This window comes from Stegostoma tigrinum, chromosome 17, assembly GCF_030684315.1.
Source record: "Stegostoma tigrinum isolate sSteTig4 chromosome 17, sSteTig4.hap1, whole genome shotgun sequence".
In the NCBI taxonomy this organism is placed as follows: Eukaryota; Metazoa; Chordata; class Chondrichthyes; order Orectolobiformes; family Stegostomatidae; genus Stegostoma; species Stegostoma tigrinum.
The window spans coordinates 2429772-2457671 of NC_081370.1; the positions used below are offsets into that span (position 1 = coordinate 2429772).

Genomic DNA, 27900 nt, shown 5'->3' on the forward strand with positions numbered 1-27900 from the left:
TCAAGGTTTTTGGACATTGCTTCCAGCCACACCAGTCACAAGTTTCCTTTCAATTTCTCATATCTCACCGATTGAGCTCATGTATTGCTCCCCATGAGAGCTGGTCTTTGCTTAAGTCTCGCTCTTTGGAACAAGGTCCACCAATCAGAAGCAACATTATTTCCCACTATTTCAGAGCCCACTGTAATCCTGCCCTCATTCACGGATAAATGACTGTCCGCGGGGCAGAGCTGAGAGGGAGCATAGCAACATGAAGCTGGAAGCCGGGAATGGCCACTGCAGAGCTGAGTGTGATTAAATGTTCTGTCGATTTTATGAGAGCTTTGAAAGTGGGAGTGGGCTCTGCAGGACAGCTGGTAACCAGAGCAAAATCAGGCCAAGATACTTCGGACTGCTGAGGAAGAGCCATACTGGACTCGAAATGTTAAATTTGCTCCTCTCACCACAGATGCAGCCAGAATTATTGAGTTTCCCCAGCACTTTCTGCTTTCTAAGTCAGATTTCCAGCATCTGCAGTATTTTGCTTCCATTTAAAATGTGATTTCTGGTCCACAGTACGCCAATCAGCTGTTTAATGTGCCTTGCATTGTGACAAAAGTGGGCACCTGGTCTCTCAGAGGTCAAAAGGAATGAGCTGGCAGAGGAAGCTGGTAGAATTACAACATTTAAAAGGCATCTGGATGGGTACATGAATAGGAAGGGTTTGGAGGGGTACAGGCCAAGTGCTGACAAATGAGACTAGATTAACTTAGGATATTGATGAGTTGGAGCAAAAGGTCTGATTCTGTGGTGTACAGCTCCATGACTGACTCCAGTTGTGCAAATGCAGGCTCAGTGCTAAATTACCAATTTTTAATGTGACAATGTATCAGTTGCCTCTCTCTGGGTGTCCCTTCACTAACACACTCATCACAGAGATGGGAAATAACCAGAGCCACTCTAATGCAGTCACCTGGAATTACCTTACACGAGAATGGGGAGTTTCTGACCTCCAAACATTACCTCTTGCTGTCCTATTCAACATGTACCCTTCTATCACTAAGGTAGGGGACATGGTCCTTACAAGATTGCTGTTTATGGAATCTTGCTGTTCACAAACTGGCTGCCACATTTCCTATGTTGCAACAGTAATGACATTCCAAAGTGATTAAAAAGCAGCTAAAACACTTTGGGACGTTATGAGTTCATGAAAATCGCTGTACAAATGGAAGGCCTCTGGTGTTCCAGCTCTGTCTCCTACCCAGGTTCACATTGAGTGAGGCCCTAAAATAGCAGCAGACCCGCACGAAGTGAGTCCTAGTATGTGCTTCAGAGGGCTGTGTAATAATAGGCTTGACAGCGTCCCCAGGGATTTTCATTAAAACACAACAATAAATTTGTCATAAGTTCAAAACAGTCAATAGAAATAAAAGCTGGAAGAGATGCATGGTACACGACCGAACAAAGAAAAAGCACAAAGAAAATTACAGCACAGTAACAGGCCCTTCGGCCCTCCAAGCCTGCGCCGATCGAGATCCTCTGTCTAACCTATCATCTATCTTCTAAGGGTCTGTGTCCATTTGCTCCCTGTCCATCCATGTACCTGTCCAGATATATCTTAAAAGACGCTAACATGTCTGCGTCTACCACCTCCGCTGGCAACGCTTTCCAGGCACCCACCATCCTCTGCGTAAAAAACTTTCTACGCATACCTCCCTTAAACTTTCCTCCTCTCACTTTGAACTCAAGACCCCTAGTAATTGAGTCCCCCACTCCGGGGAAAAAAACTCCTTGCTATCCACCCTGTCTATACCCCTCGTGATTTTGTAGACCTCAATCAGGTCCCCCCTCAATCTCCGACTCACTACCCCATGGTTTACACAATTACACTGAGCCAAGATCGATCTCACACTCTAAAAATATTGACCAGTTCCACGCCTGCAAAAGATATGGAAAAAAAATCCTAAATAAACGAGGTACATTCATTACAAATAAAGCTTAAAAATACTTCATTGTGTTTTGCTGGGAAACAATTGGGTGATTTTCATAAGCCACAAAACAAGAGGCACATAAAGGGGTCACTAGGATAGGCCAAAGTCTTGTACATTTGCCACCCCTGCGCTCAGTAATGTACATCATTCACAATCCCACAACATCCTAAAATTTCAAATGATCACCTTTGGGCCCAAATCTCTCCATGATCTCAATAAAACCTATCTGGCAAAGTTGTTGGTCATCTTTCCTGGTACCCCCTTCTCTGGCTTGTTGACAAATTCCATTTGATATACGCCTCAAAATATCGTTGATATTACCATATCAAAAGGTGTTATATGAATGCAAGTTGTTATTGTCACATGGGACAGCCTGAGGCATTTCACACAGGTGGTGTTCAGACAGACACAAGATCACAAGATGCTAGTCTTCATGAAAAGAACGAAGAAAATTAGCAAGAGGTAAGAAAGCTGATACTTTCATTTTTGGAAAAAAATGTATTAATCTTGTTCCAAAGCAGAGGTGTTACAGTGAGCGTTACTGCTTTGGAACACATTTCGGAGGTGTTAATTATTCTTTATAACATAAATGCAGTAACATAATGATCTCCCAATGTTCCGTTTCCGAAAGAATTTGGGAATAAGCCTACCATGTGACTTGAAAGGCAGCTGCGTTCATGTTGATTTTACGACTATTATTGAGGAATGCCAGGTTTTTCATACACTGTATTAAATATGGAGCAATACTGCAGCAATAGGTACAGCTTCGCTCATTGGGTGGCATATCAGCACGCTCCAGGTCAAGCATTTGCTGTCATCCCAGCAGGGCACACACACTGAATTGTTGTAATTTGCCAACAATCCGAGGATGACAAGAGGAGGAAGGATAGGTGACTCCAATTGTCATGGGCAGCGCCAACGCCAGTTTGGCACCAGATGGCGTAGACCACGATGCTAACCTGCAGCATGTGGAAACAGTTCTTCACGCCATTGCTAGGTCAGTGTATCAGATTTTGCGCAAATGTTTGATGGTATAATAGCGGATGCAGGCAGCTAATTCTAGATGTCCCCAGCGGTGTTTCCTTCTACCGCTCAGCTCTGAAATACTGTACTTGGGCAATAATAATCCCCTGAGGTTTGCTTTTTCTACAAAATACTTTTTGAACAAATTTAATTGTAAAACCTGAGCTGAATCATTACTGGGGAAACAGGCTTTCAGAAACTCCTTAAATAGAATTGTAGGGTCAATATAGCATGGAAACAGACCCTTCGGTCCAATTTGTCCATGTCAGGCAACTTCAGCAAACTAATCTAATCCCCCTTGCCTGCATTTGGCCCATATGTCTCTAAACCTTTCCTATTTGTGTACCTGTCTAAATGCCTTTTAAATGTTGCAGTTGGACCTGCATCCACCATTTCCTCTGGCAGTACCTTCCATATATGAACCACACTAAGTGAAAAAGTTGCCCCTCAGGTCCCTTCTAAATCTTTCCTCGCTCACCTTAAAAACGTGCACCCTAGTTTTGAACTCTTGCAGCCTAGCAGGAAAACACATTCGGTATTCAACCTCGTCTATGTCCCTCATGCTTTATTGTACATTTTCAGTTAGGTCTGTGAACAAATTTGGACAAGACAGGTCAAGAACTTAAATTCAGTTTAAAACAATAACACAGAAATGTTTAAAAAGACTCGCATCTAAAGGAGCGGCCACTGTTGTGACAATGCATCTGGCTGACTGACATCATTCGGAGAAAGAGAAGCAGAAAGCAGAGCACAGCCGAAAGTTCACATCTTTTGGAAATTAAGAAGAAGGAAATGAAGAAAATTTGAGTTTAGGAGTTGGGACGTCACACTGAGGTTGTACAGGACGCTGGCCAGGCCTCTTCTGGAATACTGCGTCCAGTTCTGATCGCCCTGTTACAAGAAGGACATTATAAAGCTGGAGAGGGCTCAGAAGAGATTTACAGGGTGCAACCGAGAACGGAGCGTTTGAGTCATGAGACGCTGGATAGGCTGGGACCTTCTTTCACTGGAGTGTAGGAGGTTGAGGGGTGACCTTACAGGAGTTTATAAAATACTGAGGTATGAATGGCATGTGCCCTTTCACTAGGGTAGAGGATTTCAAGATTAAGGGGCATATTTTTAAGATGAAAGGAGAAAGATTTTAAGAAGAGATGAGGGACAACTGCTGATCACACAGAGAGTGACTCGTATGTGCAATGACTGTCCAAAGGAAGTGGTGGATGCAGGTCCAGTTAGGACGTTTAAAAGATATTTGCAAAAGTACTTAAATATGAAATATTTGGAGGGATATGGGCCAGGAGCAGGCAGGTGGGACTAGTTTAGTTTGGGATTATGGTCAGCATGGACTGGTTGGGCCGAAGAGTCTCGATCATCAAATCCTTACATTGTGGAAGCTGGCCATTCAGCCCGTCAAGTCCACACAGAGTCTCCAAACAGCATTCTAACCAGACCCACCCCTTTATCCTACCCGCTGAACACTGCATTTCCTATGCCCAAACCGCCTGGCCCACACATCTTTCAACTGTGGGAGGAAACTGGAGTATCCCATACAGACAAGGGGAGAATATGCAAACTCCACACAGACAGTCGCCCAAGGGTGATATGGAATGTGGGTCACTGGCGCTGTGAGGCAGCAGTGCTAAGCACTGAACCACCGTGCCGCCCTCTATGTCTCTGCTGTAAGACTCTATGCCTCTATGACTAAGATCTGCATTATGCAATTCTCCGATTAATTTATACTACAGCTTTATTCTTATGACTGCCTGTAACTAGGTACAGAATTGAGATTACTCGTTTATTTTATAGTCAACATTAGAATTCAGTTTTACGTTGTTTTGTATGGTGTGTGAATTTAAAAGGTCCTGCCAGACCTGCTGAGCTTCTCCAGCAATTTCTGATTTTGCTTTTTGATTTCTAGCATCCACAGTTCTTTGACTTTCTGTTAGAATTCAGCCTGTTCTAATATAATAATTTTTCAATAAGTCAACTATCTATCTATCTGTCGGTCCCCCATCCTGTCCCAGTACAGATGTGACTCCAGTCCCCCATGAACATGCTTGGATATTTACTGCCCTTTGAAGTGGCCATAAAGCTATTGAGTTCGATTTACTGCAACTGAATGGACTATACACGGCAGCCTTGCTGTGACACTCACATCCCAAGAGAGATTTATTTAAAGTCATTGACATTCAGACTCCATGGCTATAACGTTGGAAAAAAGTAAACCATCTGATTTTCTGATAAAAGCAACGTACTATGATTGCTGGACACTAAATAGAAGTATAAAATGCTGGAGAAACTCAGTAAGTCTGGCAGCAGTGGTGGAGAAAGAAATAGGGTTTATGCTGAGTCCAACATGATGAGTCATCTGGTTTTTGATTCTTGTGCAGAAACTTTATCCTTATGCAATCCACAAGGCTAATTCTCCAAAAGGGCCAAAAAACAAGACTGAATATTCTTCTCCCTTGATGCTGTTCTGTGCCAGAGATTGCTTGGAGCGCAGATGCTTTTAGCAGAGCCCACAGTCACTGCTCCACTCTATCTCCAGCTCAGCCTGTCCAGCTTTACCTATAGGAGCACATGGTCTCGGCCATGATATCATTCACTCAACAAACAGGGCATTCTTCCGGTCCCAGGAGGAGGGTGCAGTCTTTGGGTGGTCCAGCAGGAGCTTACAAACCTTCTCAGCTCTTTTGTTATCTCGGGGAATGATGGGCCTGGACACCGTGAGTTTCGAAAAAAGGAAAAGAAATCTATCTTTGCGGGCATGACTGTGTATGGGTACAACATCTGTATATCTGTGCATGTAAACACATCTGTTTCACCACACACCCACACAGCTGAACGTGTGTTCGAAGCATCTTTGGTTGCATTGATTTTTGGTCTGTGCTGTCACATCATCACACATATGTAAACCTTTTGTCTGAGTGTGCGTGCAATTGGTTGCGTGTCCAGGCACTCCAGTTTTGCAGCCATGATGTTTGCCTCTCTGAAAAACGGTCGGTATAATTTCCCTTTTTTGAAAAAAATACATGGAGTGTAGGTTTCACTGACAAACCCATCAATTGTTATCCACCCTGAACAGAGTGGCTGTTTCAGAGGGCCATCAAGAATCAACTTCATTGTTGTTGACAAGGTCAGAAACACACAAGCTTTGAGTGAGACTCTGAAATCTTGTGTTTTCAAATAAACCTGTTGGACCATGGCCTGGTGCCATGCGATTTCTGACCTCGTCCACCACAGTCTGACACCTGCACCTCCGCTTCATTGCCGTGGATCGAGAGTTTGGCCAAACCAGATAAGCATGGCGGATTTCCTTCTCCAAAGGGCATGAGTGAGCTAGCCCAGGGTTGTTAAATCATGGTTACAGTAACTATTTCATCAAGATGTACAGCATGGAAACAGACTTCTCAGTCTAACTCGTCCACACCGCCTGATATTCTAAAGTGAACTAGTCCCATTGTCCTGCCGTTGGGCCATATCTCACTAAATCTTTCCTATTTGCGTACCCCTTCAGATGACTTTTAAATATTGTAATTGTACCCAACATGTCATTTCTTCTGGCAGTTTGTTCCGTACACACAGGACCCTCTGCTTGAGAAAGTTACCCCTCGGGTCCCTTCTAAATCTTTCCCCTATCTTTAAACCTATACCCTCTAGTTTTGGACATCTCTACCTTGGGGGAAGAAAAAGGACCTTGGTTCTTCACCTTACATATGTGCCTCATGATTTTATAAACGTCTGTAAGTTCACCCCTCAGTCTCTGATGCTTCAGGGGTAAAAAAAGCTCTAGCCTATTCAGACTCTCCCTATAACTCAAACCATCCAGTCCCAGCAACATTCAAGTAAACCTTTTCTTCATCCTCTCAAGTTTGACAACATCCTTCCGACAGAAGGGCGACCAGAATTATATGTAGAACTCCAAAAGTGGCCTCACCAATATCCTGTACAGCTGCAACATGACATTTCAACTCCCATATTCAATGCTCTGACCAATGATGGCCTTCTTCACTATCTTGTCAACCTGCGACTCTATTTTCGAGGAATTACATACCTGCACCCTCATCTTCACTGTTTGGCGACACTCCCCAGTGCCCTACCATTAACTGCGTAAGTCCCGCCCTGATTTGTGTGACCAAAATACAACGCCTCACTTCGAGTTCTCAATTCCAGGCAAGTAAATTAAAATTCCACCAGCCGTGGGAGGATTTGAAACGGCGCATTTAAAACCTCAGCGTACGTGACTTGGCCTCTGGGTTACCAGTCCAACAATATTAAAGCTACCCCACCCTCACCCCCAGTAATTGCAGCCATGGGAGGAATGTTCAGGTTGGAGCCTCTCAGTTGTTTATCAGCCTAAGTTCACATTGGTGCTCAAAGGAAGCGTTAAAAAGTATGATGTATCATGGATAGGGTGCGAGCCAATGAATCTCAGTGTTCAGTACAGAAAACAGGTCAGAAGGTCTCTCTAGGCTATACTGGGATTTCTGGCAGTGCGTGGGTACAAAATATTATTATGAAACTGGGGAGCAATATCAGCAGCTGACTAATCTCAAGTCTCATACCATTTGCTATCTCTTAACATCAGGCTTGAAATAACTCCTGGGCAGCAGTCTCAATGGACTAGACATTTTTCATGTTTGAGACAGCAAGCTCTTTGCACCCTCAGAGTATGAGCTCATTGTTAAGGACAGAGAGAAACTGAAGCAGCTCAATGGAGCTTGTAACAAAGCTGTACCACCGGCAGTAAGTGCCGGTCATCGGCAGCCTGGCACGGCAATTTGGCCACGCATCGCCTCCCATTTCCAAATCCCATTAGGATATGGCAATCGCTGGACCCACAAAATGTCTGGTTTAGACTGCTGACTTGTGAGGCCGTGCTGTAATGCAGGGTGTCGTAAAATGATCCCAGGATCAACTCTAGTGGGCCAGGCCAGCCAAAATGGGTGCCAGCTATAGTCCTCTCCCCTGAAGGTCTACTCTGTGAAAAGTGACCACAACTTGATTGATTGCTGTCACACCTACTGAAATGCAGTGAAAAGTGTTGTTTTGAGTGCTATACAAGCAGCTCATACCATGCAAGGTACATCAGGGTAGTAGAACAGAGTGCAGAATACAGTGTTAAGAGAGGTGTAGAGCTGGATGAACACAGCAGGCCAAGCAGCATCAGAGGAGCAGGAAAACTGGCGTTATGGGCCTAAACCCTTCTGCCTGGCCTGCTGTGTTCATCCAGCTCTACACCTTGTTATCTCATTCTCCAGCATTTGCAGTTCCTACTATCTCTGAAACAGAATACTGTGTTACAGCTGCAGAGAGAGAGAGATCAGAATTAACATTTGAGAGGCGGTTCAAAAGATTGGCAATTGCAAGGAAGAAGCAGTTTTTGAATCTATTCGTATGTGCATTCAAACTTTTATATCTCCCGCCTGACAGAAGAAGTTGGAAGGGAGTAAAACCAGGGTGGGAGGGGTCCTTGATAATGTCAGTCATTTTCCTGAGGCAATGCGAAATACAGGTGGAGTCATGCAATGGGGGGCTGGTTTGCATGATGTATTTCTGAAGAAGGATCCCGACCTGAAACATCAGCTTTCCTGCTCCTCTGATGCTGCCTGGTGTGCTGCAATCATCCAGTTCCACCCTGTGTTATCTCTGAGTTGCAAGACAGAGTCAGTTATGTTAACAATTCTCTGTCGTTATGAGCTCATTCAAACTCTGCTTTCATGATGGCTAAGAACATTCAAAAGCTGAGGGTTCTGCATTTCGCCTGCCAAAGAGCAATCACTCCTAGTCATTTGCTATGTAGTTTCATGTGTTGCCTTAATGCGAGCAGTTTGCTTCACACGGGCAGGAAGGAGAGATTGTGTTTACAGTGGGACACAGCCTGAGGGAGTATATAGCTCGGGGAATTAGTGCAGAGGGGAAAAGGCATTTTTACCTTGTTTTATCTGCCTCATAGTCTAAGGTTTTTTTTGAAAAAGGAATAGGGTAAATTGAAGGCTTGAAACAGGGGCTTAGTACGAATGTGTGACATTGCACCCACACCGTTAGCTTCATCGGTTGTTGATAGCTTATTATCAATTCTAGGTTTCTTTCAGATGATTGAAGGTAACTGGGGGAAACACGTACAGGCTACAAACTAAAAAGCAGTGCACAGTTTTTAAACAAGTCAAATTACGAGCTAATTAAATAAAATGGACTAGGTGGAATGTTGTACCTGCATTATGTGGGAGCTGGTGGTTCATAGTGACCACATCTGCAGCAAGTGTTGGTTGCTCAAGGAACTCCAGAGTTGATGAGCTGGAATCTGAGCTTCGAACCCTGCAACACATCAGGAAGAGTTACCCGGACACTGTGTTTCAGGAGGTGGTTGCGACCCTCAGATTAACTACCTCGAGTTGAGTCAGTGGGTCAGGGACAGGAGAGTGTGAGCCCCAGCGAGGCAGGTAGAGGGATCCAGGAGGTAGTGCTGAAGGAGCCTCTGCCCTTGAGCCTGTCTAACAGGTTAGAGACTCTTACTCCCTCCATGGACAAGAGTGTGGGTTGAACATAGCCCCATGGTATCAGCAGGACATTCTAGACAGAATTGTAGCTGTAACCACAGATAATCTTGTCAGGGGAATAGACACTATTCTCTGCCAAAATCGAGAGGCCCGGAGCTGTGTTGCCTCCCTGGTGCCTGGGCTCACCCCATTTCATCCTGGCTGAAAAAGGAACTTGGAGTGGGAGGGGAAAGATCCAGTTGTTGTGGTCCATGCAGGTACCAATGGATATAGGTTGGAAGAGGTTCTGCTAAGGTAATGTGAGCAGCTAGAGACCAAAATTAAAAAGCAGAACCAAAAATAAAAAATGTAATTACGTCTGGCTTACTACCTGAATCACGCACAAGCTGGCACAAGGGCAACAAGATTAAAGAGTTAAATGCGTGGCTCAACGATTGATGTCCAAGAAATGGGTTTTGCCCATTTCTGGGGAAGGAAGGAATTGTCCTGATGAATTGGGCAGCACTTCAATCACATAACCAGGACAGGTAGGTTGATTTGAAAATCTTAGAAACAGTTAAAGGGCAGGTGGAGGGCTCACCAAAGGTTATTAAAGTTTCCCAAACAAGCGGTAGGATAGAGACTGTGGAAAGGGTCAGGATTCTAACTTCAGACACAGGAGATAAAGGGACAACTATGAGAAGGGAGGCAGTTACCATAGGACTGAGGGTATTGTACTTAGAATTCACACAGTATACATAAACAACGTAAAATGAGCTTGTAACACAGCAGGTGCTAAATGTCCAAGGATACACGTCCTATTGAAAGAACAGGTAGATGGGCAGAGGGTTCAGGCTTGCCTTGTTAGTAAGAAATGAACTTAAATCAAAATCGATAGCAAGGAAGTAATATAGAGTTGGAAGGTGTAGAATCTGTGCCAATCTTGATGGGAGTTGTGTACAGGCATCCTAGCAACAGTCAGGATGTTGGGCAGAAAATAAATCAGGAGATAAGACCATAAGGCCATAAGACATAGGAGTGGAAGAAAGGCCATTCGGCCCTTCAAGTCCACTCCACCATTTAAATCATGGCTGATGGGCATTTCAACTCCATTTCCCTGCACTCTCCCCATAGCCCTTGATTCCTTGTGAGATCAAGAATTTGTCGATCTCTGCCTTGAAAGCACCTAACGTCCCGGCCTCCACTGCACTCCGTGGCAATGAATTCCACAAGCCCACCACTCTCTGGCTGAAGAAATGTCTCCTCATTTCAGTTTAAATTTACCCCCTCTAATTCTAAGGCTGTGCCCATGGGTCCTAGTCTCCCGGCCTAATGGAAACAACTTCCCAGCGTCCACCGTTTCTAAGCCATACATTATCTTGTAAGCTTCTATTAGATCTCCCCTCAACCTTCTAAACTCTAATGAATACAATCCCAGGATCCTCAGCCATTCACCATACATTAAACCTACCATTCCAGGGATCATCCGTGTGAATCTCCGCTGGACACGCTCCAGGGCTAATATGTCCTTCTTGAGGTGTGGGGCCCAAAATTGGACACAGTATTCTAAATGGGGCCTGACTAGAGCTTTATAAAGCCTCAGAAGCACATTGCTGCTTTTATATTCCAACCCCTCGAGATAAAGAATAGAAAAGGCATGAAACAGAGGCTCTATTACAATCATCATGGGATCTTCAATTTGAAGGCAGAGTGGGAAAATCAGTTTGGTCGTAGATCTCAAGAAAAAGAATTCATGAAATGTCTATGATGACAAAATGTGAGGCTGGATGAACACAGCAGGCCAAGCAGCATCTCAGGAGCACAAAAGCTGACGTTTCGGGCCTAGACCCTTCATCAGAGAGGAGGATGGGGTGAGGGTTCTGGAATAAATAGGGAGAGAGGGGGAGGCGGACCGAAGATGGAGAGAAAAGAAGATAGGTGGAGAGAATATAGGTGGGGAGGTAGGGAGGGGATAGGTCAGTCCAGGGAAGACGGGCAGGTCAAGGAGGTGGGATGAGGTTAGTAGGTAAATGGGGGTGCGGCTTGGGGTGGGAGGAAGGGATGGGTGAGAGGAAGAACAGGTTAGGGAGGAAGAGACAGGCTGGACTGGTTTTGGGATGCAGTGGGTGGAGGGGAAGAGCTGGGCTGGTTGTGTGGTGCAGTGGGGGGAGGGGACGAATTGGGCTGGTTTAGGGATGCAGTGGGGGAAGGGGAGATTTTGAAACTGGTGAAGCCCACATGAAATGTCTATGGGTTCTTTTTCAGAGTTGCATGTGGTAGAGCCCACTAGGGAACAGGTAATTCTGGATTTGGTGATGTGCAATGAGGCAGACTTGGTTAGGGAAGTTGAAAGCGAAGGAATCCCTGGGGGTCAGTGATAGAATTGACCCTGCAGCTTGAGAGGGTCAAGCTGGAATCAGATGTCACCAGTATTAAAATTCAGTTAAAAAAGTTAATGACAAAGAAGTGAGGGAGGAACTGGTCAGAGTTGACTGGAAGGAGGAGCCTCGCAGGGAAGACAGTGGAGCAGCAACTGCAGGAGTTTCTGGGGGTAATTCAGGAGAAATTCATCTCAAGGAAGAAGAAACATACCAAGTGGAAGACAAGGCAATTGCGGCTGATGAGTGAAGTCAAACACATCATAAAAGTACAAAGAAAGCGTACAATATAGAGAAGGTTAGTGGGGAGCCAGTGGATTTGGAAGCCTTTAAACACCAGCAGAGGATAATTTAAAAAGCAGTCAGGGGGCGTTGGGGGAGAAGGTAAAATATGAGGATTAGATAGCTAATAACATGAAAAAATCTTGCAGTCTTCTTTTAAGATTTATACAAGGCAACAGCGAGTCAAGAGTGAACTTTGGACCTCTGGGAAATGAGGCTAGAGTAGTAGTAATGGGGATCAAAGAAATGGCAGGGGAACTGAATAGATACTTTGCATCAGTTTTCACAGTAGATGATACCTGAAGCATATCAGAACTTTAAGAAAGTTTGGGAGGCAAGGGTGGGGGTTGGGGGTGGGTGGGGTGTGGCAGAGGTGACTGTAATAGCCATCACTAAGGAGAAGGTGCTAAGGAAGCTGAAAGCTCTGAAGGTGGATAAATCGCTGAGATCAGATGGACTACGCCCCAGAGATCTGAAGGAGATAAATGAGGTGATTGCGGAGCCGTTGATGGTGATGTTTCAGTAATCACTGGAATCAGGAAGCGTCCCCGAGGGCTGGAAAATGGCTCACGTAACACTCCTCTTTAAGAAGGCCGGAAGGCAGAAGACAGGAAATGGTAAGCTGGTTGAGGTCTGCGTGGCTTCATCAAAGGGACATCGTGCCTAACAAAGCTGTTCCTGTTCTTGGGAGAGGTAACCAGCAAGTTAAACAAAGGACAGCCAGTAGATATGATGTACTTGGATATCCAGAATGCTTTTGGTAATGTGCTACACAGGAGGCTGCTAAATAAGGTGATAGGCCATGGTGTTAGGAGCTAGGTTCTGGCATGGATAGAGGATTGGCTGACTGGCAGAAAGCAGACAGTATGGATAAAGGGGTCTTTGTCAGAATGACTGCTGGTGACTTGTGAGTTCTACAGGGATCAAAGTTGGGACCACAACTATTATTGTTAATGATGTGGACAAAGGAACTAAGGGCATTGCTCCCAAGTGTGCAGATGTCACAAAGATAGGTGGAGGGGCAGATAGTGTTGAGGAAGCGGGGAGGCTGCTGAAGGACTTAGACATGCTAGGAGAGTGGGCAAAGAAGCGGTGGATAGAATACAATGTGGTAAAGTTGACGGTTAACTACCTTGGTACGTAGAATAGAGGCTTTTTTTTTAAAAACGGAGTAAGTTTTGAGCATCTATATCATTAAGGAACTTGGGGGTCCTAATTCAGGTTTCTCTGAAGGTTAACATGCAGGTTTGGTTGGCCGTTACGACGGCAAATGCAATATTTGCATTGATTTTAAGAGAGCTAGAATACAAGAGCAGAGACGTACAGTCGCATGCAGCCACACCACTATGGTCCGACAACATTTGGAATATTGATGAGCAGTTGGGGCCCTATATCTAAGGAACGATGTCTTGGTATTGGAGGGGTCTATAGAAAGTTTACAAGAATGATTCCAGGGATGAAGGGTTTGTCATGTGAGAAGTGGTTGAGGATTCTGGTCTGCACTCAATGGAATTTAGAAGGGTGAGGGGTGGGATCTTGCAGAAACACTGAAACTTACAGAACACGGAGGCCTGGATAGAGTGGACATGGAGAAGATGTTTCTACCTGTGGTGAGAGACTAGAACTGAGGGTTCTGCCTCAGAATGAAAGGATGGCCCTTTAGAACTGAAAATGAGGAGCAATTTCTTCGGCCAGAGGGTGGTGAATCTGTGGAACTCATTGCTGAAGAAGGATGTGGAGGCCAAACCATTCAGTGTATTTAAGACAGAGATAGATAGGTTCTTGATCTGTAAAAGGGTTGAGGGCTACAGGGGGAAGGCAGGAGAATGAGGCTGAGAAATCAGATCAGCTATAAATCGAATGGTTGTGCAGACTTGATAGGTAGAATGGCCTCATTCTGCTCCTGGACCTCATTCTTTTTTTGGATCTGGAATCAGCAGCGAAGCTCTGTTATTAATTGTAAGCAATGGTACTATATCCATCAGCAGACGACGTGTTCAAGATTCACTTCCATCGGACACAAACCGAATTGAGCGTCAAATAGAATGAGTAGCAGCTGGCCAATGACAAATACTCAAGGTAAACTTCAACCTCACTACAACTTTGCTGAATAAGAGATGACAAAGTGTGAAGCTGGACGAACATAGCAGGCCAAGCAGCATCACAAGAGCACAAAAGCTGATGTTTCGGGCCGAGACCCTTCTTTGCTGAAATTGTACGTGCCAAACCTCATCATTTGGCAAATACTTCATTGTTAAAACACGGTGATGAAGTAATTTGCCTTGGTGTCAGTTACTGGATAAAGCTATGCTGGCTGCACATGATGCTATCGAGACACAGATGTTATGCCACAGTTCCAGCTGCCTGTCCTCCCACAGAGAACAAATCTCCTTCTCTTTTACTGATGCTCACTTCAGCTGATGAATGTGGATAATTATGATTGAGGCATGTGGTTAGGAAGTAATTGAAGCCCGCACCGTGGGGAGCTCACTGGCTACATGTAGAGCTGAAGCCCCTTGGGCTATCAGCATCTAAGCAGATGCTTCCAAAAACAAACAAACAGGCTTAGATGCTTAAGAGTCAGACTGACCTCTGCATCACAAGACTATAGTTCAAACCCAAGTCCAGTAGATGTAATCAAGGATCTAATCAAGGCCTACACCAATCTAATGCAGAGGAATGACCACATTGCAGCAGCCACAAATATTAATTGTGTCTAAGGTTCCTTGTTACCACTTGGACCTGACTGTGCACTGTGACTTATGACACTGGCCTAAACCCTAAATCAGCAGTGACTTATGATCTTGCAAGGATGAGGCTTTTGGACAGCATTCTGATATGACAAGGTATTTTACAAAACAGCAAGTCTGTACCTCAAACTACATCAACAGGAAAACAAGTCAGAAATGAAAACATATTGGTATATTTTGAAACTGGTCCTCTGTTATTGGATCTTCTAGTAGATTGCATAGCTGTGTGTAAGGGGTGGAGAACTGTCTTGCTGTGGCGTCTCAGGATGAGTCTCTCATGAGTGTGTGACGGTTTGATAAATCATGGATCTCTTACTGCCTTTCAATTCCATGTCCTGTGTTCAGTGGCTCGGAGGCTTAACAATTTTGATAACATCATTTTACACTGAATTTCCGGCAATAAAATGACCCAAGGCATTGCACAGGAAAAGTACAAAGCAAAACAATACACTGCACAAGAGCTATCTGGCCAGGTGATTAATAGTTTGATGTAGGTTAAAGGAAGAAGGAAGGGAAAGAGTGGCTCATTGGTTAGCACTGCTGCCTCACAGCACCAGGGACCTGGGTTCAATTCCACCCTCAAGGGCCTGTCTGTGTGGAGTTTGCACATTCTCCCTACGTGGGTCAGGTGCATTGGCCATGTTAAATTGCCCTTGGGGATCAGGGATTTGGAGGTTAAGTCGATTAGCCATGGGAAATGTGGATTACAGGAATGGGGCCGGGGTGGGGGGGGAAATGCAGTAGAAATCTGAGTGGGCTTTTCAGATTGTCAGTGTACTCTGGATGGGCTGAAATGGTCTACTTCTACACTGTTTGATTATTCTTGCTTGGGGAAGGGAATTCCAGAGCTTAGGACCTAGGTAGCTGAAGGCATGGCCACCAATGCAGGTGTAACGGAATTCTGGGATCATCAAGAGGCCAGGACGGGTGGATGGTTTTAATGTAAATCAAAGAGCGAGGGACTATTGGGAAACAGGACTCACTGTTAGTTAAGGCATGGTCAGCCAGGAGGCCCTGTTTGAGTCCCAAAGAAGAGTAATAATGTGGCTTAACAGGTTGATTAAAAAATATCTACTGCAGTCGTTGTGTCCCTAGGTCTGAGCCAAAGGCCAGGATCAAGTTCCACTGGCTCTAGAGGTGTAACATGACATGTTTGATTAAATTGATTAAAAATATCCCTTAGCTTTGGTCCAAGACACTCAGGTTTCAATGCTGACATGTATCATAGCAGATTTGAACAGATTGATTTAACAAAGTAAAAAATAAAAGGCATGGTCATCAGAGTTTTGAATGATCTCAGGCTTGCAGAGGGTAGATTGCAGGTGAGCAAATAAAACTGAAGGATAAGAATGAGAGCTTCAGCATCAGATGAGACAAGATATAGTCAGATGACCCTTCAGAGATCAAAATGAAGGCTCAGATGAATCATTGATTAGTCAGATACAACAGTAAGATTGGCACAGTTGGCTTCAGTCACTCACGTTTGCCAGGGTTAGGGATGGAAGGTGGAGAATGGCATTTGGCATAGGGACACAGAACAGTGGCTTCAGTCATCCCAATATTTATGGCTCAAATTACAGCTGCTCTATGAATTACTTCTAGAAGATGGGGTCAGCAGCACGAGGGACAGCCCATTTTGCAGGCAACTGTCAATAAATCTGATGGACGGCCATGGGAGGAGAGATAGTTCAACATAAATTCTCAGTGAGAAGATAAGGCTTCATTGTGTGCATTCTTGTCAAGACTTAGCAAGGGCAGTCAAGTTTACTAGAACGGTAATCCAAAGGCATAATGCTGCAAATGGTGAAAGATTGCAATAAAAGCCAAGTGCTGGAAGCCCTCAGCAGATCAGGCAGCATCTGTGGAGAGAAAAAATAAACAGAATCATTGCCTCACATTGTAACTGTCATCAGTTCAGACCTGAAATGTTAATTGTTTCTTTCCACAGATGCTGCTTAGCCTGAAGGGTATTTCCAACATTTTCTGTTCTCATTTCTAGCAGAATTTGGGTACTTCAGTGATGTGTGGTGAGACTACAGGAGGTGGTATTGAAAACTGTATAAACTGCAGGGAGAGGGGTTTGTTAGAGCTCCTCAAAAGATATGCTATGTGAACAGCTTTCATTCAGCAAAACAGGGTGACACTGCATAAACTGGTTGGATGCTCCAGTGGTCAACAGAGACAGAGTTAAGAGCATTGATAAAGACAACAGGTATAGGGTTGCAGGAGGAAGTATTTAATACACGAGGAACTGCAATGGTTTGAAACGCACTGCTGGAACAGATTCAATAACCTTCAAGAGCAAATTGGGCAAAGTGTTTGAAAGGGAACAATCTGTGCAATTAAAACAGGCCAAACAGTCCTGACCCATGTTGCATAATTATTTGATTTTGAGGAGGAGAGCTTTGGCTGGTACATTTCCAAGCACGGCTACCCACCACTTACACAAAGATGAAAAAAATCTAGAAGTGGACGTTGGCTGAGATGTGATGAGATGTCACATCAAGCAGCTCAGTGTGATTTCTGGACGTGTCATCGTGAACAGTCTCGACAGTCTGCCACTGTTGCATGGCCAGTTGCTGGGCAGAAACTATAAAGGACAAACTGTATGGCCCAGCACTCAGTACTACTGCTCTGAGACAGCCCCAAGTTCACAACTTCCGTTTTTGTTTTCATTCTTTTTCCAGATCTTCCTCCGCTGATCCTTGTGAGCTAACATGGCCAGAGCTGCTTGTGAAGAGAGAGCCCTGTACGACGACATCAGCAAGGCAACAGGAGAGGTCCATTTGAGGGTAGGGAGCCAGGAGTCTTACAACTCATCTCGCTCATTGGTCCTGCCTTTGCAGTGTTATTGTGGATAAGCCAAAAATCAAACCATCAGTCAGTCTGTGCCAGTCCCTTAAACTTCTTGTGGGAAGGGTAAGAGGGTGTGGGCAAGGCATGGCAGGCCTTACATGATGCTATTTCCCCTTCAACTGCTCCTTAACAGAGGGATGCTGCGAATTAAAGAGGACTTCATTACACAAGCCTGTAACTGATCTTGCCACTTCTTCTTTTGCCCTACCCCCTATACTTAGTTGGTGCAAGCCATGCTCCCAGACCTTTGAAAAGACAAGAACAAACTGGTGAAGACAGTTCACTATATCGGAGGACCACACAGCTGGACACAACATCACGTTTGGTTTAACAAAATGATATTTTTAAGTTCAACAAAAGAAGAAATCGGCACCAAAATTTGCATTGTCGAACATCTGTTCATGCGTCAAAGGCCAGCACTTACTGCCGATCTCTAATAGCCTTGCATTGCTGTAGGTCTGGAGTCACATCTAGGCCAGATCCGCTAAGGGTAGCGGATTTCCTTCACTAAATTGACAGCAGTTTCATGGTGTCATTAGACTCTTCATTCTAGATTTTTAAAATTAAATTCAAATTCAAGTCTATCGCCATGAGATTTGTATCCAGGTCCATATAACATGATCTGGGTGTGTGGATTAATAGTCTAGCAACAACACCATTACCTTCATTCATCATTGGCCATGGTAGGATTCAAACCCAGAACATTATCCTGGAGTGCCGTGTAACTGACCCAGGGACATTACTACTGCCCCATTTACCTCAAGCCCCTGCACCTTGGAGATCAGGCTGTACTGAACCACTTGCAATTCTCTACATGGGACAGGGGAGCTCAAGAAAATTCTGGGGTGCTAAGGGTTGAGAATGATGAAGATTTAATGCAAACTGTTGTTTCCCTATGCCTTCTTATGTTAAACTTGTAATGCACTGAATAATCACCCTGGAAAGGAACCTGTGATGGAAGACTAGAGGCCAGTATTGAGCAGGAGTCACGCATTGATCATGCAATGATGGCAAGAGTGTAGAGGGTTGGCCTTAATCATGACTAGACTCTCTGGTTCTGTTCATTGACCCCGAAAAACCCCATAACTGCTGTTGGGGGCATGGTGAACAGACTATGCAGTTCTTGAACAGCGCTAGAAATTATGCCTCTCTCTCAGTTAATGCTGAACCTTTCAATTCCCTTCAGGTTAAATGATAGACCAGTCACTGCCCTCCCCATTGAAGTGCACTTCAGTACAAAGCTGCCCAGCTTTTGGAGACACCATCTTACTGGGGGACCCACAAAAGAGCCAGTTTTAAAAGGAGTGTCAGCACACAGAAGTCACAGCGCAGACTTTTAGCCTTGCTCTTCCAGGGGCTTAGCTGTATGGATGCTTTATATTAAAAGTGTCTTAACCTCAGCATCGATTGGAAAACAGACCTTAGACCTTGTACGAGTGCTTTGAGCAGCTGAGGTTACAATGGCCTCTCCGGTGGATATTTTTAAACAAATCTTTGAGCAGACCTTTTCCAGTAGGAAGCACCTTTGTTGCAATCCAGCAGCTGTTGGTCTCCCTCTCTCTCTCTCTCTCTCTCTCTCTGTGTCCTCCATACTCTCTGATAAACGAATTCTGAACTGCCACAAACTAATTAACAAATGCTGGGACGAGTTAAAGCAGCCGAGGAGAAAAGGAAACTAACATTTGGAATAGTCGATTATTTGGTTAAATGCAAGAGGGTGATGGGCTGGTGGGCCTTAATCTAGAATTTAGACAAAAGCACTGAACACTTGAGTTGACGTGTTGTCTGTGGCTGGAGTGGGGGAGGAGGAGGGTCTGCCGCTGCTTAATAAATATTCAGCAGCTCAAGACGGTAAAGTGACAATTAAGGTTTGAAGCAGCAACCATAAACACTCCCGCATCAATCACACAGGCACAGTGCCAGGCTGCAAGCTGTTTGTGTTGCCCCCTTCAATCTGCCACAGTATTTAGCTCTGCAAGGGCCAGGGCAATGATGTCATTGGCAGCCAATTGCAGCAGGCCTTCTGAGCTCTACCTTAATCCAGTCTTTCACTCTTTGTACTTTTATCGGCTTTGAGAGAGAGAGAGAGAGAGAGAGAGCGCTAAACTAGAGTTGGCGGGGGGGGGAGAGAGGGGGGAGGGGGCGGTGTTGGAAGAAGCTGTTGAGAGCCTGAAAGGGATTCATATTGGCACAAGAGAAAGGGATGAACAGGGATAAAGACGACAGGGTTGGGACACGAGCGACCAAGAGGTGAAGGAAAGACAAGATAGGCAAGAAACGCAATTGGATGCCATATAAATGGAACTGAATAAAGCCACATTCACTGATGTCAGGAAAGAGAGAGAGAGAGCGCGCAAGAGGAGACAGGAGAGACAGGGTAAAAAGGTGAGAGGAAGTATATAGGAGTTGGTGCTTCCTGCAAGATTAGAGCACTATGTATGGGGCCTGCCCTCATCGCGCACCATGATGGGAGAGCAGAGGAGGTGGGGCACAGTACCTTCGTCTTGCCAGAGGGCTGAATGAGCTCAGCGATGGAGAACTTGTCCTGCTGCAGCCTTCGCTTCACCAGCTTGGAGCAGCAGATGTTCACCGAGTTCAGAACATGGGAGGTGTTGTACTCCACGAACGAGCGGCTATCAATCACCAACGTCGCCCCGACACCACTCCGCAAGAGGGTGGCAAGCTTCTGGGCGTCGATCACTTTGGGCTTGGCTTTCTCCCCCGCCATCGCTGACCTTCGTCTCGAAGATGGAAGAGCTTCGCTCTCTCCCTCTCAGCCTCCAACAGAGAAAAGAAAGGAAGGAGAGACAGAGACAGAGCAAGAGAGAGAGAGAGAGAGAGAGAGAGAGAGAGAGAGAGAGAGAGAGAGAGAGAGAGAGAGAGAGAGATAGAGAGAGAGATAGAGAGAGAATGGCTCCTTGCCAAGGGTAGCTGGTTGACCAGAAATCACTGCCCTGTCGAAAGCCAGACACTCAGAGCTCCAAGCTGCTTCATTCTGCAAAAACAAAAAGGGAGACAAATGAAACAAATGGGAGGTGATGGCCTAGTGGTATTATCACTGGACTGTTAATCCAGAGACCCAGATAATGTTCTGGGGACCCAGGTTCGAACCCCACCATGGCAGATGGTGGAATTTGAATTTTAAAATAAGTATAGAATTAAGGGTCTAAGACGACCATGAATCCATCACTGATTATCAGGAAAATCCCATCTGGCTCACTAGCGTCCTTCAGGAAACAGCCATCCTTACCTGGCCTACATATGACCACAGAACCACAATAATGCGGTTGACTCTTAACTGCCCTCTGGACAATTCAGGATAGGCCATAAATGCTCATCTAGCCAGTGATGCCCTCATCTTCTGAATGCATTAAAAAAGGTTACCAGTTAGTCTGGCAAATAAATGACTGCAGAGTCACCCTTCCCATTCCTGAGCACTCAAAACTGAACACTACATCTTAACTTCACATCACAGAAGACACGGCACAAAAAGAAGGGGAGCACGAGCTTGAATCTTGTTCAAACCTTTGCTGTTGTTGCTTCTCCGTCTACAAACTTTAACAGGATCTCTTTTCCAGAGGTGGCAACCAAGGCTAGGGCAATGCCCATGGATGCCAATGGCCTCCATGACTTCTTCACAGTGCCCATTCATCATGCATGGCCATAGAGCAAGGATGATCCACGTAGGGAGCATGGCCGCTCTCAAGCCTAGGACCTGTTGGGGACACGGATGCAGCACATAAAACCTGCCTGGTCTGGGCCTAAACTGGTGTCCACAGCCCTCATCCAATGCCCAGACTGTTCACCCAGTGCCCACTGCCTTTTATTCAATGCCCACACCCTTCAGGAGGGGGTACCAGCTTTAAACCTTACTATCCCAGAGATCAAAACATAACCGATTCCTTCCAAAGCTGAGTTTGGCCAAGTCATCCCGAATCAGAGATCAAACCCATCCTTCAGTCTGAGTGGCTCAGCAGAAGACACATATACCAACTGAGGGAGTGGGCTCTAAATATTTTAATAAACCATCCACAATCAACACTTCCGTGTCAATAACTCGTGTTTAATGAGCTACTTTTAAAAAAAAACATTGCTTTCACAATGACATTTCCTGACTAACCGTCTCCACGTTCAGCTCATTCCAAGCAGATTCCAACTGGATCCTTCGTGTTTTTCGCTAAAGATATCTCTAAGGCATCCTGACTTCTTCAAACCATGGTTCTAGCTGTATATTATGATGCACAGTTCATGCTCATGCAGCCAAACATACTCTCTCCCTAATGCAACATTGACACCCTCCAACTTAAAGCTGTCCTGGTCCACAGCTTCATTCTGTCCCTCTCTTCACTCAGTATTTTATTAAACATTTTTTAATCTTTTTTCAGGTGTGAAGGATTGGAAGCTTCACCAATTGTTGGAGGGCAACATCTCTCAGGAAACTTTCCTCCCTTTCTCTCCAGCTTGGTATCTTCCTCAGACCTTCAGTCAGTTGCAATGCCTTCTGACCTTCCCCTCTCTGTCACCAAACGCTCTGTCCTCAGCAAAGGCCTCAAGTCCATTTTTAAGAAAATTAAAACCCTTTGAAATTCATTCATTAGATGGGGGCATCACTGACTGGGCCACCATTTTATTGCCCATCCTTAATTGCCCGGAGGGCAGTTAAAAGTCAACCACGTTGCTGTGGGTCCGAAGTCACATGTAGGCCCGACCAGATAAGGACGGCAGTTTCCCTCCCTAAAGGACATTAGGGAAGTCTCCAAAGGCACCATCCTTTTACACAGCCACAATGAATTTTGAGTTCATCTAGCTCCAAGCTCTTGTTCTGCCACTTCTGTCTCAGTGCCTACTTTGTGACTATAACTCCTAGCCAGAGTCAGACAGCACAGAAACAGGCCCTTCAGTCCACCTAGTCCATGCTGAACATAATCCCAAACTAATCTAGTCCCACCTGCCTGCTCCTGGCCCAAATCCTTTCAAACCTTTCCTATTGGTGTGCCTATTCCATTGTCTTTTAAACGTTGCAAATTGTACCCACATGCACTGCTTTCTCTGAAAGTTCATTCCACACACAAACCACCCTCTGTGTCAAAAAATTGCATCTTGGCGTCTTTTCTAAATCTTTCCACTCTCATCTTAAAAATGTGCCCCTGCTCTTGAAATCCCCCATCTTAGGGAAAAGCCACCTAACATTAACTCTAGCTATCCCCCTTATGGTTTTATAAACCTCTATAAGGTCACCTCTCAACTTCCTATGCTCCAGTGAAAGAGGTCCCAGTTTATCCAACCATTCTTCATAACTCAAACCTTCCATACCTGGCAACATCTTGGTACATCTCTTCTGAATCCTCACCAGCTGGGTCCTTTCCCTTGTTATACAACCCACCCAACTTGGAACACTCCCTCTGACTTCTTACCCTCTCTTCAGTGAAAGCTACTGGCATGCCATTGCCCCTCTCAATTTCTCTGCTCCCCTCATTCAGTCCAACCTGTCTTATTCTGAACTTCCTGTGTTCTGTTCTCTACGGTCCAATCCCAATACGGTCATCAAACCGACAGATGGTGACGTAGTTGTCACAGAACTTCCTCCTGGCACCACGACCGCACCCCCTCGCACCACCCTGCTCGACCCTGACCTCACTACCAAAACATCAAGCCATTGTATTCAGTACTGTCTCTGACCTCATTTCCACTGGAGATTTTCCTTCCGTACGTTCCAATCTCAAGATCCTCAGATTTGCATTACCTGCTTCCACCGCCTTCCCTAAATCCCCCCAAAGCATAGTGATCCGTTTCATCTGTTCTCTTAGCCTGTTCCTGTCCCATTTAATTATTCCTTTCCATCTTGACTTTGCTTTCTCCCCTTCCCTGGTTAGCCATCTTGCTCAATAACAAGAACAACGACAACAAGAAGAAGGACTGAACTCCATTCTTAAGTTAGGCAAGCAGCATCACAAACAGAGATTCCACAGGTTTGCTGCAGAGTCAATCTCCCTCCGCTCTGCCCCAACAATAGGCATTAACCTCAAACCTCAGGAAAGCTGCATTATGGCAATCTTCCGATGCCAGGCATCACCGGGATTAATACAGTCAGGTTCACTTTCTGATCAAGCCCTGATCTGACACCATTCACCGCCACCCCCGTCAAGGTTCTGAGTTTTATATTAATCTCACACAGAAGTATCCCACTTGAAGTCCCATTCTGTAGATCTGAGCACCTGCCCCCATCTGACGCAATGGAATGTAATGCTGAGGGAACACTGCACTGTCATAGCTGCTCAGGCCTTCTGCGCTCTCAGGTGGAAAGATCCTATTGGGCACGACAGGAGAAAGAGGCAGTCTGCCCAGTGTGTACCCCTCAGCCAGCATCACTAAAAATTAGCTGATCTCCCGTCTCTGTGATCAATAGCCAAAAACTGTGGGGCATTTACCTCCATCACAACAAGAAAGGAACTTCAGCGACCATGAGGTTGCTATGGGTGCTGTACAAGTATGCGTTTAGGCCCCATTGACCCACAAAGACAGTCACTTCCTTCCTAGATACAACTACAGCCCAATGGGTTGCAGCAACGTGTTCGTGTGAGATGATCCACATTAGCGCGACAATTTGCATCCCCACTTAATGCTACAACTTCTACATATTCCACCCTGCTGCTAACGATGCACTTCGGGAAGAAAATTAAAATCGAGCTGCTCAGTTGAATGCAGCTATTAAAGAGTAAAAAAAGTCAGACTCACTGGTATGACCATGTGGGGGAGGGACGGCTGAAGGTTTAGGGAGAGAGAAACAAGGCGCACGTTCTGTCCCCTCTAAAACCTAGACTTTGACCAATTCTTCATCTAACTATGAGCCAGGCTAATGATGCAATTGGTTGAGACATGACCTTGAGCAGTTTGAAGTGTGAGGATCTTGGTCAATGGATCTTCACAACAATCCATAACATCTGGCTATTCTCTTTCCCAAAATCCTCCAAGGCTTACAGATCTGAAGTGGCCAGCATGGATACTACAGTGGGCTCCTTTTCTACAGTAACCATGCTGTAATTCAGCACACTGAGTTATTTTATCCTAACCTGTTGGGGAAACATCTCCTCCCTTACATTGCCTCCTGTCACCCAACACCTTTCCACATCCCTCATTGCTGTTGGCTACTAAATTATCTCAGCAGAGGCTGGGAAAAAAAAAACGGGTCTCTGGCCAAGATCTACTTATCTCACATCCATCCTGGTTTTCGTCACTGTTATGCTGAGTATCCATAACTTTGAGCTATTCCACCAAACCTGGAGTTTCCTGTTACGTCTGAGCTGCTAGGACTACTAAGAACTGAGAAACTTTAGTTCCAACACTGGATTCCTTTTCTCTTTGATAAAAATTGTCTTGCAATCAAATGTGACATCAAGGGTCACAGACAGTAAGAACTGCCGATGCTGGAGTCAGGGATAACACAGTGTGGAGCTGGAGGAGCACAACAGGCCAGGCAGCATCAGAGGAGCAGGAAAGCTGACATTTCAGGCCAGCACCCTTCTTCAGAAATAGGGGAGGGGGAAGGGAGGCCCGAAATGAAGACAGAGAGAGAGAGAGAGACAGACTGGGGAAGTTAGGTGGGATGGCGATTGGTGAGTGCAGTTAGGCAGTGATGGGGATTGGTCAGTGCGGTGGGAGGAATGGATAGGTGGGAGAGAAGGTAGACAAGGTTGTGTCAGGTCAAGGAGGAGGAGCGGGGGGGTGGGCGATGAGAGGGAAGCTTGGTCATAGGATGAGTTCGGGAGTAGGGAGATTTTGAAACCGGTAAAGATCACATTGAGACCATTGGGTTGTAGGCTCCCGAGGCGGAATATGAGGGGCTGTTCCTCCAGTTTCCAGGTAGCGTTGTAGTGACACTGGAAGAGGCCCAGGATGGACATGTCGCCCAGGGAGCAGGAGGGCGAGTTGAAATGGTTTGCGACTGGAAGGTGTTGTTGTTTGTCGCAAACAGAGCTCAGGTGCTCTACAAAGCGGTCGCCGAGTCTCCACTCAGTCTGACCAATGTAGAGGAGGCCACACCAGGAGCAGTAGACCACATTAGTGGATGTGCAGGTGAACACCCGTCTGATGCGGAAGTTTTTTTAGTTCCTTAAATGGAGGTGAGGGGGGAGGTGTAGGGGAAGGTGTAGCAGTTCCTGCAGTTGCAGGGAAAGGTACTGGGTGTGGTTGGGGCTAGTGGGGAGTGTGGAACGGATGAGGGAGTCATGGAGAGAGTGGTCCCTTCGGAAGGCAAATAGGGGTGGGGAGGGAAATATATCCCAGGTTGTGGGATCAGATTGCGGGTGGTGGAAGGGGTGGAGAATGATACAAAGAATATGGAGGTAAGGGTGGTGGTATGTGAGGACAAAGGGGAATTCTGTCTTTGTTTTTGTTGCGGGGCAGGGATGTGAGGGCAGAGGTGTGGGAAGAACGCAAGAGATGCGGTCGAGAGCATTTTTGACCACTGGGAGGGAAGTTGCGGTCCTTGAAATAAGAGGACTTCTGGGATGTTTGGGAGTGGAACGCTGCATCTTGGGAGCAGACATAGCAGAGGCAGAGGAATTGGAAATAGGGATTGCATTTTTGCAGGAAGGTGGGTGAAAGTAGGTGTGGTCTAGGCAGCTGTGGGAGTTGGAAGGCTTGAAATAGATATCAATTTCGAAATGGTCCACAGAGATGGAAATGGAGAGGTTCAGGAAGGAGAGCGACGTGTCAGAGATGGTCCAGATGAAGTTGAGGTTGGGGTGAAAGATGTTAGTAAAGTTGATGAACTGTTCAAGCTCCTCGTGGGAGCACGAGGCAGCGCCGATAGTCATCAATGTAGCGGAGGAAAAGGTGGGAGATAGTGCCAGTGTGGCTACGGAAGAGGGGCCGTTCCATGCATCTGACAAAGAGGCAGACATAGCTTGGGCCCATGCGGGTTTCCACAGCCACCCCCTCAGTCTGTAGGAAGTGGGAGGAGTTGAAGGAGAAGTTGTTAATGGCAAGATTGCGTTCTGTTAAGTGAATGAGGGTGTCACTGGAGGAGGACAGGTTGGGTCTGCAGGACAGGAAGAAGCAAAGGGCTTTTAGGCCATCCACATGGGGGACATAAGCGTACAGGGACTGGATGTCAATAGTGAAGGTGAGGTGTTGGGGGCCAGGGAACTGGAAGTCTTGAAGGAGGTGGAAGGCGTGGGTGGTGTCCCAGACATGGTTGGGGAGTTTCTGGACTGGGGGAAGAAAATAGAAGCAAGATAAGCAGAGATAAGTTCCGGGAGGCAGGAGCTGGCAGAGACAATGGGTCGGCCAGGGCAGTCAGGTTTGTGACCAGCGACTTCCCAAACCCAGTGCAAATGGCAGGAAGGATGACAGGGTCTCAAGTGCCTCCAGACAAAAATAGCTGCCCTGAGTTGGGGAGCAGTAGCCATGTAATGTGAGGCAAAAGGAGGGTAATCGTCAGGGTTAGACCGACAGATCCATGTGGCTGGAGCGGGGCAATGGGGTTTGGAGCTGAGGGCTAATGTGACAGGGGCAGGGTGGAAGAAGAAAATGGAGAGTGGGGTTCTAGAGAATGCATGATGACTTGACTCCCAAGGAACCTGTAAGTCTACATTCCACCACTTCAGCCCCCAACACCCACCTGCTGCACCACACACACACGGGATCCCCAGTTGGCACTGCCAAGTGGAAGCATGTTGAGAGAGAGTGGCAAATGGTGACTTCAGGGCCAGGTTTGGCCCACTACTTGCATAAATTACAGATGGGGTGAGAACGGACAGCATGCTGCCTCACAGGTCCTGGGATCTGCATTTAGCCCTACCCTTGGGCAACTGTGTGTGGAGTTTGCACATTCTCCCCATGTCTGTGTGGGTTTCCTCCAAGTGCTCTGGTTCCCTCCCAAATCCACAGAAGTGCAGTTTAGTGTGGATTGGCCATGCTAACTGCAGGGTCATAGGGATAGGATGGGATGCTCTTTGGAGGGTCAGTGCAGACCCAATGAGCTGAATAGCCTCTACCTGCACTGTAGGGATTCCATGACAGGATTGTCATACAGCATTGTGCCCAATTTTGAAAAACTCCCCAAATGAAGCGAAAATTCAATTAACAACTTGCGTTGTCCAGAATGTGACTCATAAAGGTGCCTCCTCACAAAGTTTAAGTTAGAGCTAACCTCATTCGT

At 45.9% G+C, this 27900-nt stretch overlaps 1 protein-coding gene across 3 annotated transcripts in view; it reads right to left on the reverse strand.

Moving 5' to 3' along the window:
* Positions 1-27900, reverse strand: part of LOC125459410 (dual specificity protein phosphatase 8-like) — a 225493-nt gene that overhangs the window by 145481 nt on the left and 52112 nt on the right. For all 3 annotated transcript variants that reach the window (XM_059651891.1, XM_048545831.2, XM_059651890.1), the window contains one exon: positions 20236-20733. In XM_059651891.1, the coding sequence (XP_059507874.1) occupies positions 20236-20466 (231 nt within the window). In that variant the 5' untranslated portion in view covers positions 20467-20733. The remainder of the gene's footprint in view (positions 1-20235; positions 20734-27900) is intronic.